This window comes from Odontesthes bonariensis, chromosome 4 (assembly GCF_027942865.1).
Source record: "Odontesthes bonariensis isolate fOdoBon6 chromosome 4, fOdoBon6.hap1, whole genome shotgun sequence".
Lineage (NCBI taxonomy): Eukaryota > Metazoa > Chordata > Actinopteri > Atheriniformes > Atherinopsidae > Odontesthes > Odontesthes bonariensis.
This window is the reverse complement of record NC_134509.1, coordinates 21,786,277-21,806,177: the sequence shown is the minus strand read 5'-3', so window position 1 is coordinate 21,806,177 and position 19,901 is coordinate 21,786,277. Positions and strand designations below refer to the sequence as shown.

The window sequence follows — 19,901 nt, the reverse complement described above, 5'->3', positions numbered from 1 at the left end:
TTAAGCTTTGGAATGAAGAAGCTGCGCGTACATGTAAAAACAAATTAATAAAATGTGTTAAACCGTGGTCCAACAGCAGAGCAGAGCCGAGCAGAGCCTCCGGGTGTCGGTGTGAGTCCGGGTCCACCGGCAGGGAGCAGCAGCGTGCTGTTCCTCAGGCAGGTGAGAGGATTAGTCATGAACTAAGTTAAGCAAACCTTTTCCTTTGTGTCCCAGACAAAATTATTGCGTTATCAGGGCTGCTACCCCACCAGATAACCTGTCCGTGGACGTCTTAACACTTTGACTATAGGTCTGTTTGCTTTATTTAAAAGTAGGAAGTTGTAACGACGCATTTGCAGACAATCAATCAGGCTCATCAGCCTTGAAAGAAATGTGCGAGATGAACTCTCCACCCTCAGGTCGCGCTCATCACCATGCTGTCAAATGAAACACGGACTGCTAAACGGAACGGCCCCCTTCTCCTCCTTTTACACCCACGCAGATCTTTGCTGTAGAGCGTTTCTTAAAAGCTTGCAGACACTAACAACTGTCCAGCTGTTGTTTGGATCTCTGAGGCCAAGCGCGTATTTTACGCTTTGCTATCACCGTTAATCCACAGGCAGATGGAGTCATCTCTTGAGTTTTCGAGCTCTCTGGGGAGTGTGTCCTCCCTGTTAACCCGCTGTCGGACTTTCAAAGTGCTTGTGATTGGAGACTCCGGGGTGGGAAAAACCTGCCTCACGCACCGACTGTGCGCCGGAGAGTTCCCCAGCAGAGTGGAGGCCACCATCGGGGTGGATTTCCGCGAGAGAATGGTGGATATTGATGGAGAGAGAATTAAGGTAAGAGGTTCATTCTTAGCATCACTCAAAAGCAAAATAATTAGCTCGGAGGTAAGGAATTTGTGCTCAAGGAAGGACTAAACAGGCTGCATTTTTACGCACAGTTGTGACTGCTGACCAGCTTTTAAAAGAAAACGAACCAAAGTGAGACTTTTATAGGTTTTGTGTTGGTTTTTTTTCAGTAAATTGCACCAAAAGATCTTATTAGATAAGGTTCTAAGAGTTTGTTTTAAAAAAAAATATTACATTTTTTTATCCTTTCTCACAACTAATTAATCTTTCTTTGTGCCTACACTGTAGCGCCTTTGTTGGATTTACACAGGATTGTTTGTCTGAGACTGAATGACAGAAAATTCTCTGGATGGCAGAAAATCAGCAGAACTGCTTGTGTTTGCAGCCTGTAAATCACTGAGAGACTTGAGTTCAGTGGCCTGTTCTCTGTGAGATCCTCAGCGCATTTCATTCTGAAGTGACTTTTCCAGGGTGCCGCTGTGATTTGTGGGAAGTTGTATCAAGATGATCGTGGAGTCTGTTTTATTGCTTTTCATGTATATAACAAAAAACTGTGGGTGTTGGCTGGTCTGTGTGTTTCCTGAGTGTTTTGAAATGCCCACATGACAGAGGAAGTGTCTGTCAGAGGGGAATGGGAGTTTTTTTATATAGCCTATATATTATCAAAGGTTTTCTGCTCTGTTACAAGACGTGAAGGTGTGTGTGTGTGTGATATTTCAGGGTTAAACAACATCCCAGGGTCCTAAACTTCAAATTGACGTCCACCAAAGCTTGAGGTCAAGCCTCGAGTGAATTGGTGCCAACAGGAAGTTTTCAGTCAAACTCACCTTAAAGTATATTAAGATTATTTTGTTCTTCTCGCCAATTTACACACAATTAACCACAAAGACGAAAAGGTTTTTGGAACCCTTTGATAAAAACAAAAGAGTTAGATGTCCCATATACTTTATTATTCACTGGTTCTAGTGATACTTGAGCTCTACCTCTGCCGTGATTAGGAAGGCACATGCATATTTCGATGAGGTCTCAGGAGGTCGTGCGTATCGGAGGGAAAACCAAGCATGAAGATCAGTCTTACTGTGACACATTATGGTGGAAACTTCTGGTTTTCCTCTCACATGTACTGGGAGACTAGTCGGCATAGTAGGAAAGATCGATGTGGAAAAATAAGGAGCTGAAAACCTTTTCGACATTGCTTACAATTTTAGGTGAAGGCTCAGGTTTTTAGTGGATCCAGCCAGAATCTGTACCTGAACGCTTCGATGTATCTCTGGTGAGAACCTAAAATGGTTGCGTACTCATTCTCCCCATCTAATCTGTCTGCGCTACGCTACTCTACGCTAAAGAAACCTCCAAAACAGAAGTGTGCCAAGCTTGTAGAGTCATTCTACGCAGAAGGGAAGAGACGATGCAAAGAATTTTCTATGGAAAACACTTTTTTTGTTTTTGTTTACAGCATGTCCAGAATAGAGCATTAGGCTTTTTGCCTAATGATTGTTTTCATATCAGTGCCACGTGTAGTTGAGTGTATCTTCTGTATTAATATAAGATTGGAAAGCAACAGATAGATGGGGAAGAAAAGCTCCTCTTTCCAGTCCAGTTGCTCATCATGAGTATCTTCAGTGTTTACACAGGCTCGTCGTTGTTAATCCTGACTAAATCCTCCCCTTTTCTTTTGGAGATGGATTAGAGGTCCTATAGCCAACCAAACGTTCCTCAAAACCCTGTTCGAAGTGCTGCATGACCACAACTCACTGGCCCCTAAAAGAAAAGAGGGGTCTCACCTGTGTAAAAGGGGGGTAAGGGGAACCCAAACCCAAATATTAAGGCCAAGGGAGGATAATTTGGATTCGGTCCAAATGTTGCAGACATTTGCACTTTTCTCATTTTCTATTATTAAAGGTACTTTAGCTTTAAAGTCTGTTTTAAAAACAAGTTTCAAGCTTTAAGTCAAGTCAAGTTAAAGTCAAATCACAGAAGACGCTTAAAGACATGGTTGGTAATCCTGTTCAGAAACACATTTTGTAATACTGGGTGAAATGGTCTGTCTATCCTGAGAGAAATCTATACAAGATGTATTTAAAAAAAGGGACGAAAATAATCAGACCTCTGTGGCAACTGCAGGACTGAGAAAAAGCTGACCGATCGGAGCGCCTACAAAAAACCAATCAGATGCCTCTGCTTTCTGCCTACGCCCCCCTCTGTCGGCTCCCTGCTCCGTGTGCGCACGCGGTTCTACCGGCTTTGGATGAAGCACTGACGGAATGGGGAGGGGGTGGGTGGAGCTTAGAGGAGGGGACACTTTCGAATCTTGCTAGCTCTCTAGGAATACCTACCATAGCTTTAAAACTCAAATAAGTCGAGTCACATCTCAGTCCAGACAAAAACGAAGTTTAAAGGGGAAGTTCGTTTTGTTTTTTTGTTAAACCTGGACCTTTATTTCTGGCATAAAATACGTTCATGTACTCACCGATAACAGTTTGGTGAAAGTCGGCATCCTTCGGAAGATATTTAGATCACTCGAGATCCGCGTATATCCATATAACGGGAGAGAACAGGGCAGAGACAATACAGCCTCTAAATAAGGCATTATCTGTCTTTATTTCACCAATACTTTAAGACAAATGAATGAATGAATGAACGTGTAGTATTGCACTGTTAGCTCAGAGCTGCAGTGTTGTTGTTATTGGGGGCTATCGGGGGCTTTCTACACACACATCTAGTAGGATGACGTCATCGCCGCACCGCTGCAGCAGCATCTTTACACGGAATTTGCTACTGCTGCTGGTAACATGGTTCGTTATTGCGTATTTCCAAATTGCCATGTTGCACAAAACTAGTAGTAGCAAACTCCGTGAGAAGTTAGCTGTCACAGAGCACGGAGTAAATAAGCTCAGTAAAATGGCACCCAATAACAACAACACGGCAGCTCTTAGCTAAGTGATCTAAATAGCATCCAAAGGACGCCGACTTTCACCAAACTGTTATCGGTGAGTAGATGAACATATTTTAAGCCAGAAATAAGGTCCAGGTTTAAAAAAAATAAATAAATAACTTCCCCTTTAAGGCCATGCTCATTGAAAAGAATAATAAGATTGTGTCAAGACCACAAAGTTTCAGGATTTTGAGTCTAAGAACCAATAATTATGCACCCATTGCATTTGTTGGGCTGTAGAATGAGACTGACTCCCTGATTCGATATAAGATCATTTTTGTTTTAATTGAACATTCAACAGAAAACATCGGCCATGAATAATATTTACTCACTCACTGGAACTGCAACAAGAAGGAATGAAATGCTCCCAGATATTAGATCTCCAACTGCTTTCTCTTGTATTAACCATCTCAAAGGGTAAAAGTGCATCAGAGAGGAGTTACATGTCTAGTTTTGGAAGTGAAAACTGATAATATAAAAAGGGGGAATGCAACAAATCTGATTTACCACATCTCCAGCCAAGCCGATCAATGCAGTTTCCCTTTACAGATATTACAAACTGTTAGCTTTGGGCCTTCTTCGCTCACAGTAAAAAACTAAAGACACGATTGTAGGTACCCGTCTATGGCTGTATTGCCATGTGCGTGGTGTGTTTACTGACCCCAGGAAAACATTTTTTAACCTCTGAAATATTGCTATTGGCCAGTCACCAGTCAAAGTTGTTCTGATTACCAGCCAATCGATCGATGCATCCCTCGAGCTCCCAGGGGTTCCTGATTCAGTCACAAGTCCTCTTACCCAAAGTAATCTGTGAAGCCGATGCTTGAGGTAACTTTGAATTTAAAGATATTCCTTCCAAAACAACACTTACGGTGTTTAATACAAAGATGGAGCTGTCGTTTCAAAGCACTTTGACTGAAAGTTAGGGCACCTTGGAGGGCGTATCCTCCAGGCCAGAGTCATATTTATCCATTTCAGAGAGTCGACTCTTCACCAACGTATTACAGGTTCCTCACTTTGCTGATCTGCACCATGTTTCGTGCATTTGGTGGTTCACGCCTCCACCTGCTCTCTGCTTTTGTCCGGGATTCATCAAACATTTGGCTTTACAGACTGCTTCTCTTTGTCTGATTTTGGCCACTTTTTGTTTGTTCCACTGAAATTTTGAAAGGATTTTATTAACATTGTGCAGATCATTTTCATGAGCAAATCAGTCCAACGATCAGATCAGTCTATTTGTTTTCTTTGTTCCCTCTCAGAGATGACTCACTGTTTTTCTCCGTGTGTGCGATTCTTCCTAGTCTGAGGGATTTCAACACAAGTTATTTTTATCCTCTCTGCCTCATTCAGTTCCTCTTTTTCATATTTGTGTCTTTGCCACCTTCCTTCGAGAAAATTCCACATGTCAATCTTTGACTTTCTTTTTAATTTCCCCTCCTCACAACCAGCTCCAGCTGTGGGACACGGCAGGACAGGAGCGCTTTCGGAAGTCTATGGTGCAACAGTACTATCGTAACGTCCACACCGTGCTCTTTGTTTATGATGTCACCTGCCAGGCTAGTTTTAATGGGCTGACTGCTTGGATAGAGGAGTGCCGGCAGAACTCTGTGGGTCATGAAATACCGAGGTGAGTGCACCAGCTCTCTGCAGGTACTTCTACTTAAAGGGGAGGTTCGTTTTTTTTTTTTTAAACCTGGAAATTATTTCTGGCATAAAATACGTTCATCTACTCACCGATAACAGTTTGGTGAAAGTCGGCGTCCTTCTGAAGATATTTAGATCACTCGAGATCCGTGTATATCCATATAACGGGAGAGAACAGGGCAGAGACAATACAGCCTCTAAATAAGGTATTGTCTGTCTTTATTTCATAAATTTTAAGACGAATGAATGAATCCGTACTATTGCACTGTTAGCTCAGAGCTGCCGTGTTGTAATTATTGGGGGCTTTCTACACGCGTCTACTGGGATGACGTTATCGACGCGCGCCGCTGCAGCACAGCTCATTCACTCTGTGACAGTCGGCTAACTTCACACGGAGTTTGCTGCTGTTAGTTTTGTACAACATGGCAGGATATTTATCAGATTTTGACGACGTGGACGACGACTTTGAGTACGATGGACGTCCTTATCGGAGTAAATGAGCTGTGCTGTAGTGGCGCTTCGATGACGTCATCCCACTAGACACGTGTGTAGAAAGGCCCCCAATAACAACAACACAGCAGCTCTGAACTAACAGTGCAATAGTACGCGTTCATTCATTCATCCATTGGTCTTAAAGTATTGGTGAAATAAAGACAGATAATGCCTTATTTAGGGGCTGCATTGTCTCTGCCCTGTTCTCTCCCATTATATGGATATACGCCGATCTCCAGTGATCTAAATATCGTCGACTTTCACCAAACTGTTATCGTGAGTAGATGAACGTATTTTATGCCAGAAAGAAGGTCCAGGTTAAAAAAAAAAAAAAAAACGAACTTCCCCTTTAAAGCGATACAATGTAACTTCTCAAAAATCCCACTATGGAGCTCCCCCTACAGGCTTGGAGGTAATGTACGGTTACACTGTCGTAAATACAACACCCTTTCACTTTCACTTTCACGTTTGTTGACGAACTGGCGAGGAGTCAGAAGGTGCAAGCTATGTCGACCGAGAAGGTAAGAGTAATCAAATGTACCTGGGAGCGTGAGAGGGGTCTATTTGTTTTTGCGGTAGGTGTGCCAGAAAGCAAGTCGAAGTACTTCCGCTCAGCTCCCGGGCCGCTCCAGCAAAGTTACATAGCGCAGTTTTTCCAACTCAGACCCCCGGAGGGCATAGGAGACAGGCCAATCGTAATATTAAAACTCATTCTAGCCGCACAATTTTTTTTCAAGCTGTTATTTTAAGGTAGAAATGTTACATTGTATTGCTTTAAAGAAAATGGATTTATGTCTCATTCGTCACTTTCCACCTCCTCATCTCCGCCCAGATTCCTGATTGGGAACAAGAGTGACCTTCGTGATCCCCGCAGGACGGACAGCCAGGTGAGCCAGGAGCGGGCGATGAGCTTCTCCAAAGCCCACAGCATGATTTTCTTTGAGACGTCTGCCAAGAACCCGCCAAAGAAGCTCAAGAACGGGCGAGGAGGCGACAGGAAGGTGCTGTATCAGCAGGACGGAGTGGAGGACATCGTCTCCGCTGTTGGTGTCACACTAAAGAGGCACAGACTTTCGGCACTGAATTCCCCGGCGTACAGCGGTTCCTTTAAAATCATAAACAAGAAAAGATGCGTGAAAGAGCCATGGAGCTGCTGCTGAGAGAGGCAGAGACCTTTTTACAGATGGAAGAATGGGACTTTTTTAGCTTTTTATCAATGTGATCGTGTGTTTGACAATTAAACTTTTTTCTTTTACTTGTGAAATAGTCACTCCCACAGAGAACTTAGATATTTATACCCTTAATATGTGAGATACTTGGTCATTTTCTGTGTATATTTGTGATCTTATTGTTTATCATATCCGCTGATTAAAATACTATGAATGCAAATATCAAATTGACCCTCTAGTTGAGTGATGGTGTTTGTTTTCAGCACGTGTGGTCTCACTGGGAACCAGCTGTGCCTCAGGGGGTGATCCCACTTGGACTGTTAACTTGTGCTGAAACAACCTTTGATGCAGCAAAGTGTGTCACCTGAAAGGTTTTCCAACAGTATCTTAACCCTGTTTTATATCGGAGAATTTAAAACGGGGGTATTGATGCAGAGTTGGATTTGATTTCCAAAAGTCTTGAAGTTGGAGACCTAATTTAAATGTTTTAAACAAAACCACTTCTTCTACAACTGTTAAGATAAGAAAAGAAGCAAAGTTTCACCAAAAATTAGTGAAAATATTGGATTTCTGCCAAGATATAATGGAATTCATCCCTATTCTCACCTACTTTAGACGATAGGCAGTTTTCTCTGAGACAAAAATGGATCCTTAAGTCAGAAAATCAAAAGGAAATATTTTTTTCTGCTGGATTTAGTTTGAACATTTATGTTCATTCAGATCAGTGTAAAAATGCTTGAGTTCACAGTGAGACATCTATTATTTAACTGGTGAATGTTGCACCAATGTGACATTTGAATGCTCTCCCCTTCCTTCACGCACAAACAACCCTGTTCATCATGTGACGGCCTCTGAATCATCGATTACACACAAAATCGCAGAATCACATGCGATGCACTTTTCCATCGCCCACATCACGCACAAGATAGGTCCGTGACCGCTGTGAAGTTTGGACCTGCAGGATACAGCCCTGTGGAGGGGAAACTGTCAGTAAGGAGGAGTGTGTTAAAACAACATTTATCACAGGTCATGTTAGAGTAAGGAAGTACGCATCGTTTATTTATTTTGGTCATTTAAAATCAGGATGTGTGACCCGGCCTCTCGCTCAATGACGGATGGATGAAGCGAGTAAAGAAGATGGAGGAATAGATGGAAAATCAGGATGAATAAAATCCAGTGTGCATTCATTCATTCTCTTAGGGTTAGTTAATACCACATATGGGATTTAAAGTGTTAGCACTCACTCTGCAGCTGTGAGGAGTCAACACTCATTTCTGAGTGTTAAGTTGAAGATAAAAATCTCTTCAGAGCTGGTTCAACAAGCGAGGCGCCTGACTACTGAAAACTGTGCCTCCCATTTTGCTTTTGGAAACTCCAGGAGTCACAAAAGTTGCCCATTTATGCCTGTTTGACTCTGCTTTGTTTCATTCTGCTGTGCACTCCTTGCAAGTATGTTCTGAATGACAACAGAAGATCACTTTACTTTGACTTTCTTCATTTTAAATCATCATGTCGTTGATCTGTTTGTATCTATTGCTGATTAGTGAAATGTTCCATCAGGTTTATGAGCAGATTTCAATGTAAAAAAAAAAAAACGACCTGTTTCAATATTTGAAATCTGTCTTCATATTTCAAAGTAGGAGTATTGTGTTTCATATCATCTGAAATGATTAGTTATTTGTCAGACATAATATGAAAGTTTGGCTTGAATAAAAGAAAATAACTCTGTTTTTGTTTAATGTTTAACGGATGGCTGGATGTGGCCTGTGGGCCTTTCTCTGCCAATGACTGTTCATCTAGTTCAGGCTTCCCTGCACATCAGTGCGACCAAGCAAAACGCTGTGCCACTGTCTGTGTTACGCAACCACAGTTCCCTGTTTCCATGCAGCCGGCTGGGGGTGTAATCCACTCGGAGAGCAGCCTGACGGATGTCTGATCCCTCTGACACTCACACTGATCTCTGAATGAGGGATTATGTTACAGATGCAAAATGTAGCTAAACACGTGCACAATAATTTTATCAGAAATGTGTGACAGTGCAGGAAGATTTTGGTAAAGTGACCTGCAACAAATCAGCTGAATGTTCAGCGTCTTTAATGTGTTCCTGCCGTCTGTAGGGGGCGCGCCAGTGCGCTCGTGGTTGTTTTCGCCTTCCTTTCAATGGGGGGTGTGCTCTTTGCAATCAGTATTGGGCAGCAGCTGAACGGTCTTGTCATTCACTTCTGAAATCGTCTGGAGACACACGCAATTGTTCAGCTGCAGCTGAAAACCGAGCAAACATGTTCTGCAGACGGGCATGGCAGAGAGTCGGGCCGCTGGCGCGGAGGGTGCTGACACCGACATTCAAGATCGGTATGTTGACTTATTAACTGTGACTTTCTGAGAGTGGGTCCCCAGTGATGGGCTGCGACGTCAATTAGAGAAATTATGAAGTTGCCTAACTACATTGTTTTTCTTTTCTTACCTTGCCAGGACCGTCCTTGATGCGCTTAAAATAAGTGATTCAATTTAAATTCTAATGTGTGCATCAATAATTCCTTCAGAAATGTGCTTTTAATGATTGTTTTTTAAAAATGGGGAATGCTTCTCAAGGACACATTTGTTGGCTTTTTCAGTTTACAGGGTCGAGTTGCAGATTTGTCAGGCAGCCCGACTCAGGAGGCGTGTCCTACTTTGGGAACACACAGTTCTCACGTATGGACAGAACATCACATTCACACTCTTTGACTTTACTTTTGATGGCAAATCTGTATCAAGGGCACTTTTTTTTTAAATACAAATTCTGCATGGAGGTATTTGTACAGAAATGACCATTGTTATGCTCTTCTTTGTCGTGGTTACACATTGTTCCTGAACCTCTCATTTGTAAATCCAGCCGTAATCCACAAGAGAATAAACCATCCTGAGTTTGGCAATCCTGTCAAAAATGTTTCTTATATAAATTGTAATGTTAATGACTTTCGTCTGAGCACAAATGGCTGTTTTTCTGATGCGTTTGTTTGAAATCTCGGCTTGTGTTCAGGCATTTGAGCGGGGTTTTAGGCTTTTGTTCCTTTGTATTTTCAGAACATTTGTGTTTTTCACGCATGCATGCCTCCCCGGATCATCCTTTACTTTGGGATCTGAGCACGTGGAATTCGGCCTGAGGGGAAGATTTGGCTTTAATTTCCTGTTCAGAAGTTCTGATGAATTCTGCTAACCAGAATGTAACTGGAAAGATTGGTTACTGTGCACCAAAAGAGAGCACAAATGGCTGCTGTAGTGGGAGTATAGGAGGCCTCCTACAGGGAGAGTGCACGTTTGCCCACATGTGTCACTTCCATCATGGCAGCTGTCTTGTCTGTCGTTGCCTGTCGTGTGTCCATCTTTGCAGCTTCAACCTGGCAACGGGGATTAACTGATTACCTGTATAAATAACCTGTACTTGGCCTTGGCTCTGCTCGGTGCTGCTGTGTCATGGGTATTAGAGGGAGGACGTACAGCTACACTGGCTCAGCATCCATAACCGATCAATTCTCAGCTCTGTTTTTGTTTTCTTTATAGTTTTATTCATTAGTGGGGCTTTTAATAAACTCAAATATGGTGTTGCACAAGTCCGTACAATGTAAAAGGAGAAGCCAGTTGGCTAAGTACAAAGGTGGGAAATGTCCAAACTTTGCCTTTTAACACCTTCAAAGCCCTCTAATTCGAGTCCAAACCGACATGTCTGCGTCAGGGATTTAAAGGACCCATGCTATGCCCTTTTTTCCCAAGACGACACAACTTCCTGAGGTCTTCATGGAATGTTTGTGACGTGCTTTGATCAAGTTAAAACGGAGACGGTACAGCAGCTCCTTTTTTCGACCATTACTTTACGGTTCTATTCAGACTTGCTGGTTTTAGAGTGTGGAGTTACACAACTCCACTCCAGCCCTCACTTCTGCAGGCTCGGCCTCTTCTTTCAGTTGAAACTTTATGGATAATCTAAGGGAAACTACTCAGAAACCCTTTAAGTAGAATACGGTGTGACAGAGCATACCGTAAATAGCCTGAGAGCCAACATTAGCGAGTATACAAACTCAAACTGAACACCAAACTAATGAGTTTGTGGTCTAGTTTAACTCGGCTGTGTGAACATGCACGTGCGCTTTTCTGTCTTTACAAAAAGATGAAGCATGTGTGGACAGCCTGGACCCAGTTGAGTTTAGGTTGTAATAGACATGCCGGAGTGATTTTTAGCCCCAACTGTATTATATTGTGTTAATCCCTTGTGGAGAAGCTCAGTTTTCTATGATTTTGTTCAGACAAACACGATCACATGCTTTTTTTTTGTTTGTTTGTTCTTTTGGTTATGCTAACACAATAATTAGTTAATTTATTGAACTTTTTTGTAGTTTCATGTAAATGTGCTCAGTGTCAGATGTCAAGATGTCAGTGTCAAAGACGTATCTTGTAGCTAATCATTTGAGATATATTTGTATTTTCATCATTAGATTGAAAATATAAGCTAACTAATACGATATACACGTTGATATAAAACATTTCATTTCATTTCATTTAGCTTGTATGAAAATTTCTTTCCAATTTTCTAATTAGTTTATCTCTTTATTTTGAATCATTTTCCTGCTTTGTTCTTTTATCTTCCAATTATAATCCTGTGAGCCATTAAGGTTTGTTTCCTCTTTATGAACTGCACCGTTGTTCTTTATCTTCTTAAATATCCTTCAGTCTGTTCATGAATTCATTTGAGACAAGAATCAAACAGCGGAGGCTCTAAATCTTCACTTGTATAACATTAACATTGCTAAAAATAACAAAAAGTTATGCTTCGAATAGGAAGTTTGGTTTCTTTCACAAGTTGAAGGATAAAAGATGAAGCAAAAAGGAAGAATGTGGACAAATAAAGGGATGAAAAATAATGACATAGAAAATAAGCACAGAAAATGGTTTAGAAAGTTAAAGAAGATTATCAGTTGCAGTAAAAACAATATTAATGCCATTAATAAATGTGAAAATATGTGCTTTTAATCTTTTACACTTCACTCCTGGCATTTCCCTATTTATTTATTTATTTTTTTTTTTTTAACATCCCTAACTTATTTTCAGATACTCTGAAAATCAGTTATTGTATGTAATAATATGCTGTCTCTCTTCACATGCTGTGAACTCTCAGTGAAAAGTGACACGTTGTGATTTTGCCTGAACGCACACGTGAAGCTCGAAGGTTCAGGATGTGTTCTCTCACCGTTCAAATGGCCCACACGTGCATTTGCTTACACAGAGGCGCAAATTATGCTTAAGATGACATCTCCACTGTAATTGTGTCCGTGCATGTGCTCTTTGTGCGTGCACTGGGTGTGTATAAGGAAGAGATTAGGCTGTGGCGGCATCAGAGATGCAGGGCGGCTTTATTTATGGTCTTTTCCTGCATGCACCGCTGACAATCCTTTAAACATCAGCAGATCTTTGTACCAACACTCTCCTCCCGTGCAGCAACACGACAACAAAAGCCCGTTAAGAAGCTTACAGGACAGGAGAATAACCTTCTGTCATGATGTGTTTAGGAACTCCTTCACATGAATTCAAGCCCATTTGATGTGCTGCACATCTAAGATGGTCAGACAGGAAGTGTTTTCGTGTTTGTGTGGTGGGGATTTAATTTAAGGGACAGTTCAGTGTTTAGCTTGGCTGCTGGTAAATCTTTCCATCTCCTCTGCTACAAATGACCCGTGTTGTGTAACTGGATTAAAGGATGGAGACATGTTGTCGCTGTCAGATTGCTCTGTTCTTTGCGTCAAGATGAACTTTTGACAGTTAAAATGTTGTCGACTTGATATTTACACACGTTTTAAACACAAAGTTAACAAAGATACATGAAACGATGTGCATCCAGTCCATTTTTGCTTTTCATCAGGTCAGTTTCTGTGCAGGTTTCCAGACTAACGCTGCAAAGCTTTTGGTTTCTATCTGTAGCTCCGGTGCGACACATGGCCTTCGGGGTTCCTGGAGGTTCCACCAACATGGCGTACTTTGTTCTGTGTGGAGGAGGCCTCACTGCTGCAGCCGTCTATGTGAGTATCACTGAGAGAGATTAAAAAGCCTGCAAGTTGGTGGCAATCTTTAGTGTAAATTCAAGTGTGATGCTGCCAATACTAAAATGGTTTAATTGTAGATGTCAGTTTAGTAGTTTCGTGGTATATCTCTGCCGGTTTGAACTGGGAGCGGCGTGACGGCACACTGGACTCCAGACGTCGCCACAGCTCGGACGCTGCGTTCTTTATGCTCTGTGACAAACTGCCACTTGCAGTAATTGTGTGGACAGACATGCCCTCTGTTTGGCTCTTAAAGCTTACCAGTGTCTCGTCCTGTTGTGTTTCTGTTGTTGTTTTATAATAAATATATAAACCAAGTCTCTTTCTGCCAGGCCTACAAAACCGTCAATGATGATAGCGAGCGTTACGAGGACAGACTCTCCAACATGAGCTCCAACGCAAAAGGTCAGCTGCTCACACAAATACACACGGGCTTCCTGCCATGCATCCTGTTTTAATAGCTTTATAATTCCTTCAGATATGTTTATCACATTTGTCTTAGTGAAGCATTTCAGCATTTGCTAATTGGAACAAAAACTAAAATTGGGCAGGTTTTCGATTGTAAAATGAATAAAAACCTGAACACATTTTGACCTGATTATTTATAAAAGCGAAAGGCTCTTTAAAGATATTGTAAACCATCTTGTCAGGACAAAGATTTTTAGTACAGTTTCACTACATTTCAGTCACTAAAATGGTGGAGCCACCATTTTATCAGGCTAAAGCCAAAATAAAGACAAATTTCCTGACTTTTCTTTTCACAGATGTTTAACAATTGTTTGTTTAATCGCCTCTGAAACATAATATTTGGTAGCTTTGTCTTATTTTTGGAGGATTGATTTGACAGGGTTTAATAGTGCAGCAAAGACAAAGGTGAGCATCGGTTTTCCTCTGATCTTTCCATTTTTGATTCTTCCAACATGGTGCTCTCAGTCCGACACGTCAGCTTCAGAAGCATATTTACGTGAACTGTGACCTGCTTCTTGATGACCCCAACAGTTCTGAGAAGAGTTGAGGGAATAATTCCTGCATCTACTTACTTTTAAGACATGAAATGCACAACATTAACAGCTTAATTGATCCGTTAAAGTGTTTCATCTTTAATTTAAAGCACTCATCCAAAAAAATAAGGTCCATGTTCAAAGATTTTCATCTGCTACCATCCACAGCTGCTATTTTTCTGCACAGCTCCAGTTAAAGGCTACAACCTACTGGTGAAAAAGTTAAACTGGTGTATTTGACGGCCATTTGTTTTTCCATATGAAGTAGAGGGAAAACTTTTGGGATCTGGATTAATATCCGGTAAAGTCTGCACTTTAATGTGAGTTTGTCACGTCAGAGCTTAAAAAGCTGTTGCACCTGACTGATTGACAGGAAACATGGCCCCTGGAAGGGAGCCGTCAGTGGAAACAATGGAAAGGATTAAATAAAACTCCTTCAAGATGTAATTTAACTCCGTGTGGCAAAAGATGTTTGTTTTTTCCAGTCAGCTGAGTCTTAAATTTGGAGCAAGTACAAACTAAAAGGGAAACATACAGCTCGACCAAAGAAGAAGTTAAAGAGTCGGGACAGAAAACTCAAAGTAATGTGTCTGAAAATAGAAAATGTTCAACAAAAGAAATTTAAAAAACAAATGGACAGAAACAGGAGTCGATGTTTGTGAGCGAACTGAAAGAAACCAGCTGAAGGAAAATTTCCATCCAGAAAAGTCAAACATAAACCATCAGTAACATCTAAAGAGAAGAAAAGCAGGTCACAGTGAGCTGAAGAGAAGCAGCCATGGACTGTGGATGGTTGGATGGAAGTGGGATTCAAAAATGAATCACCAAGGAGATGATGCTGGGACTTTAGTTTGGTCCAATGAAACATAGAAAGATGACTGGCTGAAGGAAACAAGCTCATTTACGCCATCAGTGATGATATGGGGCTGATGTAATTTTGGAATCTAAAGGAGGTTTGGTGATGCTGAGGACATTTTTCAGGGTGATAATTCATCTTGAAACAGAGCAAAGAGCTCAATGACACAGCCCGGATCTCAATCTGAGAACAAAATTTTTGATGAAAACTGGAGAAAAAAACGGTCTGTGACAAGAATCCATCCTGCAAATCTGACCCGTCAGCTGCTGTACGAGAAAACTGGAGCCTGATTTATGAAGAATATGGTTTTAATTTGTGAACTCTTTGAGGAATTTAAGCTGTCATAAAAGCCAGAGGAGGTACAACAAAGTTGTAACTGGGATTTTTGGTTAGTTATTCCATATTTTTCTACCCATTTACAACTGAAAAATTGCAATTGCAATACCGGTAATTACAACAGTTTGGGAACCAGTGTAGCTGATAGTCAGCTTTCTTCTTTTTCCACTCTTTCACCGTGCTTTGCCATCCCTCTGCCACCTGTTTGTATCAGAGAAAGAGGGTGCAGCTGTTTGCTCCAAACATTAAAACCATTTATCATCTGTTTGGCTGAAGCACAAAGGGAAAACGAGATAATGAACCTAATAATAAAAGCTTGGCCTAGGAAAGATTTGATGGCATTTATTTAATGTCAGGATCTGTTAACCAATTCTTAATTAATGGGTTCACATATCTGTTGAGGGGACTGCATGCTGTTCGGGCCTGGGCCAAGTTTAAAAGTGGTAGATAAATTTCATAAGCTCGTGTTTTTGCTACGGGAAAGCACCGGGATGCTCCTTCTGACATGATGCTGAAGCGCTTGGCTGCTGTCAAATGAAGGGAAAGTTGGTCTGAAAGGGGTTTAACCAGAATGCAGAAAATGGATCCGAGCGAGGGTGAAAAACGGAGGATCTGCACGTCTTTCAGAGCAGACTCTTTCTGCTCCACCCACATATCACACATGGTAGAACGATCACTTTCAATAGCTTTAGCGCGCCTGTCTGTTCGGATTTGTGTCGACAAGTTATTTGTCTTGTCGAGCTGGATCATGGCTGCGTGCCCAGAGCTGCTAACTCGTCTGGAAAGTCGATGAGAAGCTGTTTAGTTGCTGGTTTAGTTCCACACATGAAGCCTGGAAGTGTTGGATCAGTAAAACGGCAATGGAGAGAGTACCTCTTTGGATGTTAATCCGGTGACGGCATTATGTAACCGCGTAGCAGAAGAAAAGTCTCGATGCAAAGTGATTTCAACGTACTTGTGATCAACATTTATCTGTCCTACACTTTTCCTAAAACAGTCACTCTGATGCTCTGGTGTGAGAATGAATCACTTACCATTTCCATATGATGAAGACATGTTTCATTAAGAAGTCACATGGTCACTGATTGTAGTTGTTTTGATATCATGGCATCATTATCACATTTTATTGGGAGGTTATCTTCAGTCAAAGTCATGACTGAGACTGGAACACTGAGCCATGTAAAACAGAACAGAGTTTCCTTTAGTTAGTGGCACCAAACATTCGGTAACTTGATATTTCCACAGAGGTCAGCAGTTGTATTTCTGTCTTGCTCACGATTAGCCTCGTATTTACTCCTCTTGTTGATGGTTCGTCTGTTGATGCTTTACTTTTTTAGACCTCAAGACCTAATCTGTTGAGCTTTACTTAAACTGCTTCTGCTCAGATGACAGCTTTTGTGTTGATGAGCTGGTTAGTGGAAGATGTTACTTACTTAAAAAAAATAATAAAATAAATGACGAGGTCATCTAAAGTTAGTCAGCTGCCTACACTTAGGCTCCAGCTGTTTTTATGACACTATTCTAGCATAAACCCACATACTAATCGATGATACAGATCATTCTTGAAGAATGCCAGCCATTTGCTGGCAGTAAATAAGAATAAGGTCTTTTAAGCCTTTTTGGGCATTAAGTGGCAGATACTGTATGTCTACAGCTGAGGGACACGACAAGATAACAAAAAGAAATATGACTGTTCTGTTGGTTTCAATTGGCCGTTTTCTTTTGATCTCAAATTTGTGAACGTATGATTGTTGAAAATCATGACAAATCCAGTCTACGCTGCAGCTGTGTGTGCACCAGTTTTGATTTACTGCCTTCTGGTTTTAGAGAAACCATTAGATGACTATGTCGGTTTATCTGGCCATGCAACATACAGCACATCTTTTCATGCATCCTGTCTAAAAGGGCTGATTGTTTGCTTGTAGCAGGTAGGACAAACTGGGGAAACCCACGTAGGCCCAATCCTAATCTCCACTGTAAAGCCTAATCACTGAACCCTAACAGCTGCTGTGCATCAGTGAGTTTACGAGGGCTCGGAATAATATGAAAGCTGTCATGCGTGGAAGCAACAACACTTCCAATATGTATTTGAAAGCTGTGCTGCGGGACTCTATGTTGTCCTATTAATCATCATGTTTGAGCTTTGATATATTAGACTTGTTAGCGAACTGCCAAAAATCAAGAAAGCCGTTAACAGAATAAATCAGAAAAACAGAATAAATAGAATTTAAATATAAATAGCCTGCTGTGGGGATTCAGATGTTTTTATGGGGCTCATAAAGCCTGCAAGACAACTCTTTTGTGCTGTTGATGAATGGACAGTCCTGAGCTCTTCAGCACTCTGCAGGTGCATGTCTCAAAGCCTGTGTGGAGATTCAGATTTTACAGTTTTGACTTGTGAGGCCAAGTCAGGCAGCCATCAGGATGTCATTTCTAGATATCTCTCTTAACGTGGTCTGCATGTAAGCGAAGAAAACGCTTTAAAAGTGTGTTTTAGGTTTAAAGGAATACTTCCTGATTGTTGCAGAATCACAGATGTGTTTGCTACATGTTCCTGTCTTTCAGATGAAAGTTCATCCAGGCTGGAGCACTGTTCCCAGCCTCAGCTGTCATATGATTATTATTATATTTTTTTTTTTGTGGCTGCAGTTATGAAATGCACAGACAGTAGACCTAGAAATCTAAGATTCATCGGGTGCTAGTGTCTATCAGAAAATGTTTAATCTGTGCATTTGTGTTGCAGCTCCTCCAGCTGTGGCAGAACCAGAGGTAGCAGCTTCTGCAGCTGAACCCGCCCCCGTAGAGGTGGAGGTGGCCGCTGAGGTCGCCACTGAGTCCATCCCCGCAGAGCCAGTAGCGGAGATCTCTGCCGAACCTGTCGCTGAGGCTGCGTCTGAAGAAGCCGCCGCCGTGGTGTCTGAGGCGGCCGTTACTGAGGCCGCAGTGGAAGCCGCTCCCCCTGTGGTGGAAGAAGCGGCTCCAGAAGCTGCTGCAGAAGTTGCTGCAGCAGTGGAGACGCCCGCTGAGGCCCCCGCAGCAGTGGAGACACCCGCTGAGGCCCCCGCAGCAGTGGAGACGCCCGCTGAGGCCCCCGCAGCAGTGGAGACGCCCGCTGAGGCCCCCGCAGCAGTGGAGACGCCCGCTGAGGCCCCCGCAGCAGTGGAGACGCCCGCTGAGGCCCCTGCAGCAGAGAGCGCTGGTACGGCAGCAGTAGATGAAGTCCCTCCCGCTCCCCCCGCTGAAGCAGAGACTGTCCCTGCAGCCCCTGAGGCTGAGGCTGCCCCTGCTGCAGAGGTGGCTGCATAAAGCTGTGATGCCTGATAGTGTATCTAGAACTAAGGGCAAGCAGTTTAATGTGTTGTGTCCCTGTTCCCTGGACTCAGGAAAAGAACTCATGAACCCCTTTTTTTTAAAATAAAGGTTAAAAGCGGTGTCTAGTTTTCACTTCTAGTAGGGTTTAAAATACCGTTCAAGGGTTCATCAGTTCGGTTTTCAGATGTCTTCCTTCCCTCGCCTTTCCCTGGCATTCAGATCCACACCACAGCTTACAACATCAGTCTGTGAGGTTGGAATAAGCCTTAAATTCTGTTTCTGTAAGAATTCCCATCGAAACCACACCAAAGCAAATCCAAACGATGGTTCACCAGCTCGACAGAAAAGGGAAGAGTCTCGACCTTTCGTGATTTTAAGAGATTGAATTAAAATTGCAAACTGTGTCTTTTGTAAAAAGTATTTTGTCTCACACCGAGTTCGATTAGTTGTCTAAAGACTTCAGTGTTGAACTAATGCAGCAGATGTCCGACGTTCAGCCTGGTCTCTTTCAGCTTTTACTCTCTGCTTCACAGTGAAGTGACGGAAACCAGCTTTCTCTTCTCCAGACTGCAGCGCCTGAGTTGTTTCCTCTCTTAGTTTTTCTCAGATGTTTTCGTTTACATCGGCTACACCAGTCTGCGCCCACTTAAACATGTGAACTAATCAATGTTTCAGTCACAGTATCTTTTCTTTTCCACTCTTAAAAGCGTTCAAAGCCATTTGATGCTCCTGCTGAGTCTTTTCTCATTACTGTGAAACTTGCATCTTAAAGAAAACACTACAGAGACTCGGTTTTTTTTTTGTTTGTTTTTTTTCCTCTTTGGGCATTAAAAGTTGTGATTAAAACACTTAAAGTAAGAAATACTTAAACATGACTGGATGGTGAGGAAGTGTAAAGTGTTTCAATAAAGGAGTTTTGATGGTCCACAACCATATTTATGAATTTTCATTGTACTTGATTGAAGTTATTGTCGGATTTCTAAACATTGTTCTGCAAACAGAACCTGTTCGGGTCTATTTTTACTTGTTGCTGAAAGTAAAATGTTATTGTTTGTCATTATAGATGCCAAGCTTGTGTAGAAATGCTGCTCTTCCTCTCTGTGCTATATTCATGCTCCTGTCAAGCTTCAGCTGAACTCCAACATGATGCCTTTGCCATCTTTGAGGAGGTTCAGTGGTTCATGATCCGTCTGTAAATCACTGCAAAGTTTTTCTGATTGAGGAGAAATTGCTCCCCTGATGGCACGGA

The 19,901-nt window shown here is 42.0% G+C and overlaps 2 protein-coding genes across 2 annotated transcripts; both read left to right on the top strand.

Annotated features, from left to right (window-relative positions):
• Nucleotides 1–521: 521 nt before the first annotated feature.
• On the top strand, nt 522–7,303 carry LOC142378689 (ras-related protein Rab-33B-like). The gene is made up of 3 exons (XM_075463498.1): nt 522–824; nt 5,220–5,398; nt 6,740–7,303. The coding sequence occupies exons 1-3, from the start codon at nt 606–608 to the stop codon at nt 7,065–7,067; spliced, it is 726 nt and encodes a 241-aa protein (XP_075319613.1). The 5' UTR covers nt 522–605; the 3' UTR covers nt 7,068–7,303.
• A 1,930-nt stretch (nt 7,304–9,233) lies between these two features.
• LOC142378687 (uncharacterized) lies at nt 9,234–19,595 on the top strand. The gene is made up of 4 exons (XM_075463495.1): nt 9,234–9,428; nt 13,029–13,126; nt 13,480–13,552; nt 18,084–19,595. The coding sequence occupies exons 1-4, from the start codon at nt 9,356–9,358 to the stop codon at nt 18,644–18,646; spliced, it is 807 nt and encodes a 268-aa protein (XP_075319610.1). The 5' UTR covers nt 9,234–9,355; the 3' UTR covers nt 18,647–19,595.
• Nucleotides 19,596–19,901: the final 306 nt, after the last annotated feature.